Raw genomic sequence first — 13,390 nt, forward strand, 5'->3', positions numbered from 1 at the left:
TAGAAGAAGTGCCCATTTCAGCTTTGTTTGAATTCCTCATGCAGAAAATCTTGAAAGATAATAAAATGATTGTACTCTAAAGCATTATGATTTTAAGCTAGTTTGTCACCTAAGAAGAGATAAATAGAATATCCAGCATTGAGTATGATTGGTTAACAGCATTAGGCATGCTCAAAGAATAAAAACACAAAGTACAATATGTACCCAAACTAGAATGATGATGATTTTTTTTCTTTCTGATTAAGATGGTACTTTGATAACCTGTAAGTTCCCAGAACTACTCTTTTTAGCAATTGCTGTCATTGTACTTAAAAAACAACAACATAAACACCTCTGAGGTAATTTATGAATATAAAGAAATAAAACCTTCAAATATATGAAGAAATACCCTGTTACAAATGCATTAATCGGTCTATGTCAGGAAGGTCTGGTGTAGCAACTAAAAATTTATTATTTCTGTGATATACCAACAGGATCAGTGCACTCAGCCCAGCACTGGCTCTCAGAAGTCAAAAGTGTTCTCTCCAATGTAGAGCAAAGACAAGAATCCATTTTGATCTCTTTCCTTCTCATAAAGCTGTCTCACAGTCCCTGTAATTAGCTGTGTGGAAGGACCATGTGGAAGGATGCCAGATGACTAATACGCTATTGATGCATAAAGATGATCAAAACTAAAAAAACAAACAAACAAACCCTCAAAGTCATTGCAATCCTGTCCATTCGGGACCCTACAGGACAGGGTGGAACTGCTCCTGTGTGTTTCTGAGACTGGAACACTTTGCAGGAGTATAGGCTCGTCTTTCTCCCTTAGAGAGGCTGGTGGTTTCAATTTGCTGAACTTGTAGTTAGCAGCTCAACGCATAACCACTATGCAACCAGGGCTCCTATTAAGATTATTGATTTAGAAAACCTAAAAGACCTTAGAGAGTGCTCATCTTTTAGGTCTGACAAAGATGCCCCACACATTCATTTAATGGTTCAACATGATATTTCTAGCAGATGAGTTAACACTGGATTTCTTTCCTTGAATGTAACTTCATGGGGATGATAGGGTGAAGTTCTACATTTTATACACATCATCTTACTTAATCCTCACAATTCTATGAGATGAGCAATATTACTCCCTATTTGACAGATGAGAAAATTGAAGCTTATAGAGATAACATAGTTAGGATACACAATACATGCCTCTTACCAAGCATGCTTCAAATCATTAGTCTGCACCAGGGGTCAGAAAACTTTTGAGATAGAAGCACCAATCCTGCCCCTCACAACAATTAGGAAAATATATTTTATGAACAAATGAAATCATCATAAGCCTTTTATAATTTTCTATTTTACTTCAGAGCCACCTGTACATATTGAAAGAGCTGCATGTGGCTCCAGAGCCTCAGTTGCCTGACTCCTGGTCTACACCAACTCCCCAAAAGGCTAAAGAGCCACAACAGAGAAAATGCTCCTAGCAAGGTAACAGTACCTATTCAATCTGCAATGAGCCTTCAAATGTTCCTGTCCAGGAGGACATATTGGGGTTGTTTATCTCCACATCAAGAATTTCTTCTTGAGATATTCAGTATATACATTGCCACAGTATTAATTACTTCTAGTTTAGTATTAATTACTTCTAGTTTTTAAATCCACTGTCTCAATTTTGGGCCAAGGGAAACGTTGGGATTCTGACAATATCTGCAATGGTGACAATTAAGGGTAGAAGGTGACACACTGACTCTCCTGCTTGCCTTTTTTGACTTGAAATCTCATTTGGGCTGGCTGAAAGCCCTTTATTTCATGCCCTCAGAAGGGCTCTGCCTGTAATCATTGACTTCTGGTCCTATCTCCTCTGTCTGGTGAAGGCATTACCAATTGTTTCCATGTTCTACAGACCCTTTGGTGTGAGTAAGTTTGTACTCTCAGTGAAATCACTGAAATGCAACCTCAACTTATTTGAAAATTAGCATTATCTCATTATACATGCATAATTAGGATATTTTATAGACATTATGAATCCAATGCAGCTATACATTGGTACTCCTATACCAGCCCCCAAACAAACAAACAAACTCCTTGCCATCAAATCGATGCTAACTCATAGTGATCCAATAGGACAGGGTAGACTCCCCCTATGAGTTTCTGAGCCTGTAACTCTCTATGTGAGTAGAAAGCCCAATATTTCTCCTGTGGATTGGTTGGTGCTTTTTAGCTACTGACCTTCTAGTTAGCAGCCCAATGCATATATTCCTTTACAGTTCCTATAACATTCATGGAAAATGAATAATTAGGCAAAAAATATTCTTATGTATTGAGAAAATTTGTGGATCCCTAGTGTCCACTGATTAAATGTTTGGTTGTTAACCAAGAGGTGCTTAGTTCAAACTTACCCTCTGCTCTGTAGGAGAAAGATATAATTGACTACTTCTGTAAGGATTACAGTATAAGAAACCCTATTTGGAAATTTTGTTTTATCATACAGGGTTGCTATGAGTTGAAATGAATCAGGTCAGTGGAAAAAATGTGTTTTGTTTTAACTGTGAAACTTTTACCTACCATAGTCCTCACTGCCTAGATTCTTGGCAGGGGGTGGGGTGGGCTGGACTTTCCCGGCAGTCAATCTGAACAGAGACACAACTTTCTCAAGATAGCCTGACTGACTGGTGAGATGATCCTGGCCTTATCACCAGCTCTCTTGGAATTAGATCATAAGCCCCCAAAGTTTTACATCATGACTTTCAAATTCTTTCAACAGCTGTCCTGCTTCTCTAGAGTATCTTCTGAATACCTGTTTCAGCCCAGCTGGAAAGTTGAGTCAGGGCCTGGCTAAAGGTCAAGAGCAAACAAGGTAGCAGGCTAGGTAGAGGTGGGATATATGACATAGTTTCAGAGCAGAACAGCTCTCTTCAACCCAATCTCAACTTGAGCCTACATTTCCAGCAGAAGAGCTTTATTCCTTCAGCACAAGCTTCCCTTTCTAGCTAACCTTCTCTACTACTCCTTACATAATCATACGTTCTTGCCATCTTGGAACACTTGGCAGATTCCTGGTCAAGCCCTCAACTCTCTCATGCAGCCTGGATGAGACATTGGTAAACTGTTTTTTTTTCTTCCAGTGGCCTTTAAATATCTGGATTTTAGAGATGAAGAAAACTACCTTTATACATGTATTTAAGGTTGGCAATCTCTTAGTTTTCCAGGGAAAAATGTAAATACATGCACCCACTGCTGTCCAGTTGATTCCAACTCGTACAGGACAGAGTAGGATCGCCCCTGTGGGTTTCAGAGACTGCAATACTTTGTGGGATCGGGAAGCAGCATCTTTCTCCTGCGAAGCGGCTGGTAGTTTTGAACTGCTCACTTCGTAGTTGGCAGCCCAATGTTCATCTCACTATGCAACAGGGCTGCTACAGAAAAGACATAGGGAACAACACAAAGAATCTAAGCAATGTACTATCACTATTTTACTTGATAAAATAAAGCACATTTTGAAAAGGAAAAAGTACTCATATAAGAAGTCTATGATACCACAATCAAGGAGAAAACTTCCAATCAGCATGACAAAGTGTATTTTCACATTCTCACATTTTGTGACAAACTCAGGAAAGTAATAGCATCAGCTGGCCACTGTCTACAAACCAGTCTTTAGGTTGCTGAGATCAATCAACTACTCCATTCAGTCTGTAGCTCTCTATCAAGCTCCCAATGAAAAGTCTCTTTTAGAACTAAAGTGTCAAGTACACAAAAAGGAAGAGGCGGATTACCCAAGTAAGAAAGTAAGCACAAAAAAATCTGTGCTTACCTTTTGTACTGGGTATGCTGTCTCTGTCAGGGATTGCAAATTTGAAAAAAAGACTTTGATTCTGGAGAAAGGAGCTGTGGAGTGAGTGAGGACAGAGACTCTTGCCAGCCAGTCCTTGAAGCAGAATCTTGGCTGTGGTGAAAAAATATGAACGATTCCTTACAGAGCAGTAACTAATTGCAAGTAAGTCCATGTTTACTTTTCTGAATGAGTAATCAGATACTACAAAAATTCAAATTATACAACTGATCACGCTTCCTTTAAAAAAATAAGTTGGCTCTCTGCACAGCTTTCGAAACTGGGTGGGATCCTATAGCCTACAAGTGTGAAGTCTCATTAACTTCTCTTCCTATTTTCATTTTCCAAGCTATTGATTTATTTTATTTATTTTTAATTTTTTCTAGTTATCTTTCTTACAAGCTGCCTCAAACCATCTGTAGAATGAGACAGATGAACTCAAATCAATACTTGACGATTCTCTTCATACTGCATAGTCTTGAATGCGTTCCTGTCCAGAGGGTGCTGTTTCCTCAGCCTGGACTATTCTGAGCTCCCTTTCCCCTGACACATTCCCATAGATGCTTGGAGACCCAGATCCTTTGTGAATCCTTGCTGAACATCACCATCAACCTACCACTCTCCTTCTTCTATGATACTTGTCACATTATCGTGTTGTTAGATGTGATGCTAGGGCTAGGTGTTGGACTGCTAGCCCAAGGTTGGTGATTCCAACCAACTAGCCACTCTCTGGGAGAAGATAGGGCTGTCTGCTCCCATGAAGATTTATAGTCTTGGAAAGCCTACAAGGTCACTACTCGGGCAGAATCAATTTGACTGCAGTTTTTTTTTGGGGGGGGTGGTTAGAGTGTCAGTTCATTGGATTGTTATGCTATTTTCTTTGCTGTCTCTGCCATTGGACTCTGGAAGTTTGAAGGCAAGTACTGTGCGTGCCCATTTTAGTCCTTTGACTTAGATAAATGTATGTTCAATGAATTACAAAGTGGATATACAAAAAAAAGAACAAATACACTACATGGATGGGAAACTTTAGAGCTGTTATTCAAAAATCAGCTCATATATGTGAACAGGTTTTATTAAGGAGAAAAATGGGTGTTTTAAAGTGATTGGAGACAGTATACTTCATGAGGACAGGAATCTGTGTATTTTGGTTCACTGCTTTATCTTCAGCACTTCTCATAGTACCCTCGACACAGAAGTATTTATTTGTTGTGTGAATGGAGGAATGAAGGAATGAATAAATGGTGTCACTCAGACTACTCTTCCGAACAGTTGCCTTCCATGGAGAGTCTTGAAAGTGCCATCTCTGGATGAGATTCCAGCTTCTTTAGCTTTTGAGTATTATATTTTATGTGATGTTACCTACTCTTGGGGGAATGCCCACGATGATAATGAACTGCCTTGTCTTTGTCTGGATCTGAACCTTTTGAGCCACTTATGGCATATTTTATTTGCAGAACAACAACAACAAAAATAAACTCAGACTTACAGTGACCCCACAGGACAAAGTAGATGTGGCCCTGTGTGTTCCCGAGAGTGTGATTCCTTACAGGAATGGAAAGCCTAGTCTTTCTCCTCTAAAGCAGCTGGTGGTTTTGAAGAGTTGACCTTGCAGTTAACAGGCCAACTTATAATCACCATACCAGAAGATACTGAAAATACTAGAAACTCAAGTCTGACTCTCCTTGAGAAGCTTAAGGACTATACCTATTTCTGATCTGGGTTCTCATCAGCGTTGGCCAGTTGGCTTCAGTCAGTAATGCCTCCTTAAGAATGACAATGCTCACACAGTGCTATATTACTCTGGGAATAAGGCACCCGAGGCAGATTTACAAGTATCTCTCATTGTGGAGGTGGTAGAGTCAATACAATGAAGAAACTATGAGGAACTCTTACTATGTGACTTCCTTCACCAGCTCTACACTTGGCTATTTAGAGATAATGGAAAAGGATATCAATACTGGTTGTAAAACAGGAAGAGTATATCAATGGCACAGCAATAATCATACATGTAGAGGTTGTTGAACTGCAGAATTTTTGTCATGTTTATTTTTGCCACAATTAAAAATAATTACACTAATAATAATTAGTACACAGAAAAATACCATGCTCTAAAATTGATTGTGGTAATGATTGTGCAACTCTTCTTAATTTGATTGAACTATTGAGTTGTATGATACATGGATGGAGTGCCAATAGAACCGTTTTCAAAAAGGATGTTTTATTTGAAGATAAAAAATAAATGATGCACAGGGAGCATTCACTGAGCACCTCTACATTAATGCACCTCGAGATTCATTGGGATGCCTGGAGCCAAACAAGGCTTCCTAACTAGAAGGCCTGGCTCGCTTTGGGACCACTCATCATATGAAAAGCAACACACCATAAGTTGTATTTGACCAGCTTAGAAAAAGCAAATAATCTGCAAGGAAGACAATTGCCAGCCAACGGGGTCTTGAAGATCTGCCATCATTGTGCATTAACTTCACAGAACACCACATTACATGAATGGAAGCTCCACACCAAACCTCAGCGGTGGCTTGGATCAGCTCTTTACTCAATGAACATAATCAATCAGACATTAAGCTGATGACAGGTATGTGTCCAAGAGTTTCAGCATTCATGACACTATAAACCTGAACTCTCTGAGGGGAAGTCAAGGATGTATCATCTGTTTTCCATCAATGTCAGAAACCTTCCTAAAGTCACAGACAGGCCAAAAGCAACACGACCAACAGAAGTCAGTGGGCTCATGGGAGAACCTCTTAAGGGTCAGAAAAAGGACCCCAATTACTGAGCCATAGATGAGTGATCTTGGGGAACAGATCCCTCTACCTCAGTAGCTTCCTTTAACATATTAAAAACTCTTGAGGGTGAGAAGAGGATTAGGGGAGAATCATTCTTGGTTGTCATTCAGGTAAACATGAAATAATAAAAATAGCAGGCACCTTGCTGCCTCGACCTTGGCAAGAAGGGAAGCCAGCATTGGAGTGTGGTGCCAATAGTCTGTCTCTGTGGACACCTTGCCGGATTTATAAGGAGCAGTCAAAGCATAGTCAGACACGTACTGCTCTCTTCACCTGCCACTGTCTACTTCTTATCCTAGGAAAACCACCCCAGTATTACTTCTCATCTACTGTTGATAAGTATACGAATAAGCCCTAATTCAACATTTTGTGAGTCATCTATTAGATGTCATATATGCAGATGAAACAACCTTGCTTTTTGATCGAGGGGAAAACTTGATGAAGATAAAAAAAATGCAGCCTCTTTAAGTATTATATCACACTATAAAGAAGACCCACATCCTCACAACTGGACCAATATGTAGCAATATGATAAATGGACAAAAGATTGAAGTTGTCAAGGATTTTTTCTTGCTTGAATCCACAATCAATGCTCATGGAAGCCACAGTCAAGAGATCAAAAGACATGTTGCACTAGGTAAATCTGCTACACAAAACCTCTGTTAGAGTTTTGGAAAGGAAGGACATTACTCTGAAGACTAAGGTGCGCCTGACACAAGCCATGGTATTTTCAATCACCTAATGTATGAATGAAAGATGGACACTGAATAAGGAAGCCAGAAGAAAAATCAACGCATTTGAATTGTGGCGCTGGACAAAATGTTGAAAGTACCATGGACTGCCAAAGGACAACAAAATCTGTTGTAGAAGTATAATAGATTGCAACTTAGAGGCAAGGATGGCAAGACTTGCATACGTTGGGTACGTTATCAGGATAGAGAAGTCCCTGGAGTGGGATGTCATGGTCGGAAAAGTAGAGAGGCAGCAAAAAAGGGGAAAGCTCTCAATGAGATGGAATGATACAGTGACTGTAATGATGGGTTCAAGCACAGGAACAATTGTGATTGGCGGAGAACTCGGCAGGGTTTCATTTTGTTGTGCACAGTGTCGCTAAGAGTTGGAATTGACTGGATGGCACCTAGCACCAACCATATCAGATGTATAATTGGAATAAAAATAATAGATAATATATATTAAGGCCTGGCTGTGAACAATAATAGATAATGCACATTAAGGACTTACTAAGAACCAGGCACCATTTTCAGACTACATGCATCAATTTGTTAGTCCTCAGGACAAGCTAATGAGATGGGAACTATTATTATCTACCGAGGTAAAGTAACCTGCCAAAGGTCACATACTATATATACTCATGTATAAGCAGAGTTTTTCAGCACAAAAAATGTGCTGAAAAATGGGTTCGGCTTATACAAGGGGCAGTGGTACCCCTGCGAGGTGTAACATCTCACTGGGGCCCCCTCGAGGTAATGGGATGAGCGCCCCTTATCTCGAGGGTGATTGCCTTTCTTCACTGTTCATTCAAAGCCCCGCTGACACTGCAGGGCTTTGAATGTTTGTTTACTCACATCTAACTAATCAGAGCTGTACTATGATGTGGACAACTCCAATCCGCAGAAGCACCCGTAGTGATTCACTTATGCCTGCAGCTGAACTGGTAAGGATGTGTCTGTGGCTGCGTTCGTCTCTCCCCTCTGGTCTCTGTGTTAATTCACATCCTGCATCCCCTGCCCGCATGGATTCCCCCCTCCCCGCTCCTCTTAGCTAACATGGTTTGCGGGGTTGGGGGGGAGGCATTACCATGAAAGCTTTTTTTCAAGGTACTGTTTTTTTTATCCTATTAGAAATGTAGACTCTTGAACCAAAACAAAAACGCCGGTCAGATGAGGCTGGTTTCAAAATGAAGGTTGTGTCAAGAGCAGAAGAGAGCACTAACAGTATTGCATGCAGGGAATTCTGTGTTGACGAAAAGCAAGTGAGGGAGTGGCGGAAAATGAAGGCTGACTTGGAACAGATTCCAAAAGCGAAAAAAGCTCGTCGTGGTTTAACGTCTTTTTATGGGGCTCTAGAGAGTGAATTGCAAAATGGGTTATGGAGTGTTGTCAAAATGGTTACTGCATAAAACGTATGGGAATCTGCATACGTGCGCTACTAATGGCTAAGGATGACAAATATAAAGCACCAGGCATTGATAAATTTGTTGCGTCAGCAGGATGGTGTACCCGCTTCTTGAATAGGTTTGGCCTATGTTTGAGACAAAGAACAAAGATTTCCCAGAAATTGCCACAAGACCTTGAAGAAAAAATTATGTCATTCCAGTCATTTATTATAAAACAAAGAAGGATTTATAATTATGACCTGGCAGATACTGGGAATATGGATGGAACTGCCATGACTTTTGATCTTCCAAGCAACAGAACTGTGGCAAGTTTAGGAAAAAAAAACATTTTTATCAAAACCACAGGAAATGAAAAAAAAAACTTTACAGTTGGTTCTGTCATGTTTGGCTAATGGAACTAAGCTGCATCCTGCCATTATTTTTAAAAGAAAGGCCTTGCCTAAAAACATCAATTTCCCATCAAGAACTACTGTGCGTGCACATGTTAAAGCCTGGATGGATGGAGATGGAACAAAAAAAAAATGGCTGGAAGAAATTTGCAACCAAACGACCAGGAGCAGCCTTAAAGAAAAAGCCATCGTTACTTGTTCAGAGGCCACCTACCGGATGACATTAAAAAGATTGACAAAATCTGGTAAAGTTACTCTAGCTGTTATTCCAGGTGGGCTTACATCTGTACTGCAGCCTCTGGATGTATCTTTGAATAAGCCTTTTAAAGACCATGTGTGAAGGATGTGGCATGAATGGATGTCATCTGGTCAAGCCCGACTAACAAAAGGAGGAAATCTTATGAAGGCTGACACAGAGTTAATAGCAAAGTGGGTTGAAGATGCGTGGGAAGGCATTGCAGAAGACATGGTGCGACGTGCCTTCCATAAATGTAGTATTAGTAATGCTATGGATGGCAGTGAAGACTGCGCTTTGTATCAAAATGACAGCAGTGATGGTGATGACGGCGATCTCAGTGAGGACAGCGTCTATGATGACCTCACACCAGCTGAAGCTCTGCATTGGGATACGGATGATGATGAGGAATCCAGTTTTGAAGGATTTTAACTCTACATTTTAGCTTGGTTGCTGGTTGAGCTCAGGGAACAGTACTCTTAAGGCATCATTGTTGATACCTTATTGTTTTTGTTGCACTTACTGTGCTGGTTTACTAATGTTAAATGACTTGTCCTTTTATTTATGTTTTTTTATTTAAAATAAATATTTAAATATATTACCCCACTGATGTCTCAATTTTTAGTAATTTTATTTTCATTTGTTTTGATTATTGAAACTCACCAATAGCTTCTGCATTTCCCACCTTAGGCTTATACTCGAGTCAATCAGTTTTTCTGGTTTCCCAGGTAATAATTAGGTACCTCGGCTTATACTTGGGTCGGCTTATATTTGTGTATATACTGTAAGTCCTTAATGGTAAAGCAGGGATTTTAACCTAAGCAGTCTAGATCCAAAGCTCCTGCTAATCTCAAGATGTAGACAAAGGAAGCTAGAAGTGGAAATGAAATCCATCCTTGAGGTTTCACATATATGGATGTGTGCAAAATGCATAAGAGCTGACAATTAGAGCCCAAATGCTTCAATTTAAATAGCATCTTAGCAGCCCTCTGCAGAAAGCAGTTTGATATCTCGTGTAACTCTCAGGGAGCCCTGGTTGTCTAGTGGCTACATGCTGGGCTACTCCCTCCAAGGCTTGTAGTTGAGAAGCCACAGCTGCTCCATGGGATACAACTAAGGCTTTCTCCTCCCATAAAGAGCTACAGTCTCAGAAAACCCACAGGGGTTATTTCTACACTTATAAGGCCTTATAAGGGCCCTAGGAGAAAGAATTGATTCGCTGGCAGTGCATTTTGGTTTTTTTTTCTAATCTCCAGGAGAATATTTTACTACTACTGGTAGAAAAAATAATAACAATTAAGCTTAAGTGAAGGCTTATTAGATGCCAAGCATTGTGCTCAGTATATTATTTAATCTTTCTAGCAATCCTATGAAATAGATCTGTTATTATCCCCTCTCCCTTTACAGATAAAGAAACTAATGTCACCCTAGACTGTTTGAGACTGTCACTCAGAATCACTCCACATGAAGGTATAATCTATAAGCAATATAGTTTGAATAGGTATATAAGTTGACACAAATATCAGCTGAGGCACCTAATTTTACCACAAAACGGCATTAATAATGTGCTGAAAAACTCGGCCTATACATGAGTATGTACAATAAACAATATTATAATGAAATAACAAAAGACTAAATAAAATACCCAGTGCTGCCTTTACAAATGTTTATGCAAAATATAGAATTTTAACAAGTGACATTTTCCCACATAAGTTGTGCTACTTTATATACAAACACCAACCCTAGAAGGTAGGTATTGTTAGCCTAATTTTATGGATGAGAAAACCGAGTATCATAGCAGGTATATAACTGATATAAATGCACAGGGTCAAATTCATGAAAGAAACAGGCTTGGACCTCACTCAGACTGACCCACCAGAGTCTGAGGTCATCACCTGCCCTAGTCATTTAAAGCCCAAGGAGATCCATGGGCCAAGCACTCTAGTCCTCATTGTATTTTGGGGTGTTCATCTCAATAATGATTGGACCAGTGGAATAAGACGCAGTCCAATCATAGGAATTAGTTTATTAGAATGATTCTTTGCCTCTGTCAAATAATGAATGCAGCCTCTCCCACCCCTGTTCTCATTCACATACTTTCTTCATGTTTCCTTACTTGTCTTATTTGTTTTCTATTTCAGTATAATAACATTTCTTAATGTATGATTGCTACTGTTGCCTCCGACCCTATGTGACCCCCCATTTAAGCATTTAAAATCTGGGCTAGGATGACAGGACACATGACATCAACCCAGATCTGTGTTTCTTAGCTTTGGCATGGATGTGAATCATCTGAAGTACCTTGTTAAGATACAACTTCTGATTCAGGAAGACAAGTTTCGAACCTGAGATTTTAGAATTCTAAACAGCTTCTGGACTGTGCAGACCACGCTGATACAAGGTTTCAGAATGACCTAACCTTCTCAGGCTTTTATATAGGATCACAAATAAATCTAAGGAGAGTTATGTTTAGGTTGTTTATTTTTTCAATTGATTAATTTTAAAAATTGAATAAGTCAATTTATTGGCGTTTTTTACCTTTCTTATAACATTACACATATCCATTGTGTCAAGCACATTTGTACATATGTGGCCATCAACATTTTCAAAACATTTCTTTCTACTTGAGCCCTTGGTATCAGCTCTTCTTTCCTTCCCCCTCCCCTCCTACCCTTCTATCTACATGAACCCGTGATAATTTATGAATTAATTTATTTTCATATTTTTCACTGTCCACTGCCTCCCTTCACCCATGTTTCTGTTATTCGTCTCCCCGGGGGGGGTGGACATTGATCATTTTGATCAGTTCCCTCTTTCTCCCCCTTCTCCCCACACCTTCCCCCATCCTCATGTTATCACTACTCTTGTTATTGGTCCTGAGGGGTTTATCGGTCCTGGATTCTGTGTGTCTAGCCAGATTTGTAAGATAGAACTGGGGTCTCGATAGTTGGGGAGAGAAAGCACTAAATAACTATATGTTGAGGTTGTTTAAAAAGCTACCCCATGACTTCTCGACTTATTCACAAACCCATTTTAATGGCGAGATAACTCTATTCAGGAGACTTTTAATATGTAAACAAAACCCTTCACATACTATGACAATGACTTTCCCCTTTAGTGGAGATGGAGTTAGTCCATTATGGCCATTCTCTTCAGGGCTACTCTGTTGAAAGGAACACAGACAACTATTCAAATTTTTAAATATCCTTAGAGATTGTCCCCACCATCTCCTCTTCTCCTGTTTAGTAATCTAAGCTTTGAGGGGTATCAGCTCTGGAGTCCTTAGATGGTTCAAATGTGTGCTATATGAAAGGTTAGAACTTCAAGTCCATTGAGAGGCACATCCGAAGAAAGGCCTGGCAATCTACTTCTGAAAAACCAGCCATTAACAACTTTATGGAACACAGTTCTACTCTGAAAAAAAATGAGGTTACCAAAAGTGGAAATCAATTCAAGAGCAAGTTAAAAAAAAGAAGTTTTATCTACTTATTCTCTTTCCATCTCAATGTCTATTTGCTCCCCAATAAATCGACAAATTAGACAAGTTTTGTATTCGTTTCCAAAATCTTCTTGAATTTTATTTCAATTAACTGCTTACACATTATGTTACTCTATCTCCATTAGTCATGTCCTAACTTTACCACAGTGCAATAGGGAGTATACTAGTAGCTATTAGCCACCCAGTCTATAAAGCTCATATTACAAAAATGTAGACTCTAGGCAGAATCTGGAAAATGCCATCTTCAAAATAAGTCATATCATATGGCTATATTTATTACCACATAGTCAATTAAAAGGAGCATGTATTAGGTGATTAAAAATAGCATACCAGGTAATATTGGTTGTCCGGCAATTCCAATTGGTGCCATCCCAAGATTATTCATTGCTGTGGCCCATGCAGTTGGATCAGACATAGGTAAGGTCATCGCAGTAGCATCCACATTCAGAGTTCTAGTGCTGTCAGCTGGGGGCGGGGGTGGGAGGAAAAGCAAGTAATTTGTTATGTTAGGATTC

General features: G+C 39.6%; 1 protein-coding gene across 3 annotated transcripts in view; it reads right to left on the bottom strand.

The window, feature by feature from the left end:
- The window catches only part of ENOX2 (ecto-NOX disulfide-thiol exchanger 2), a 347,998-nt gene that overhangs the window by 77,017 nt on the left and 257,591 nt on the right, over window positions 1-13,390 (bottom strand). For all 3 annotated transcript variants that reach the window (XM_075538972.1, XM_075538971.1, XM_075538973.1), the window contains exon 4: window positions 13,206-13,340. In XM_075538972.1, the coding sequence (XP_075395087.1) occupies window positions 13,206-13,302 (97 nt within the window). In that variant the 5' untranslated portion in view covers window positions 13,303-13,340. The remainder of the gene's footprint in view (window positions 1-13,205; window positions 13,341-13,390) is intronic.

The sequence above is a fragment of the Tenrec ecaudatus genome, chromosome X, assembly GCF_050624435.1.
Source record: "Tenrec ecaudatus isolate mTenEca1 chromosome X, mTenEca1.hap1, whole genome shotgun sequence".
NCBI classification, from domain to species: domain Eukaryota; kingdom Metazoa; phylum Chordata; class Mammalia; order Afrosoricida; family Tenrecidae; genus Tenrec; species Tenrec ecaudatus.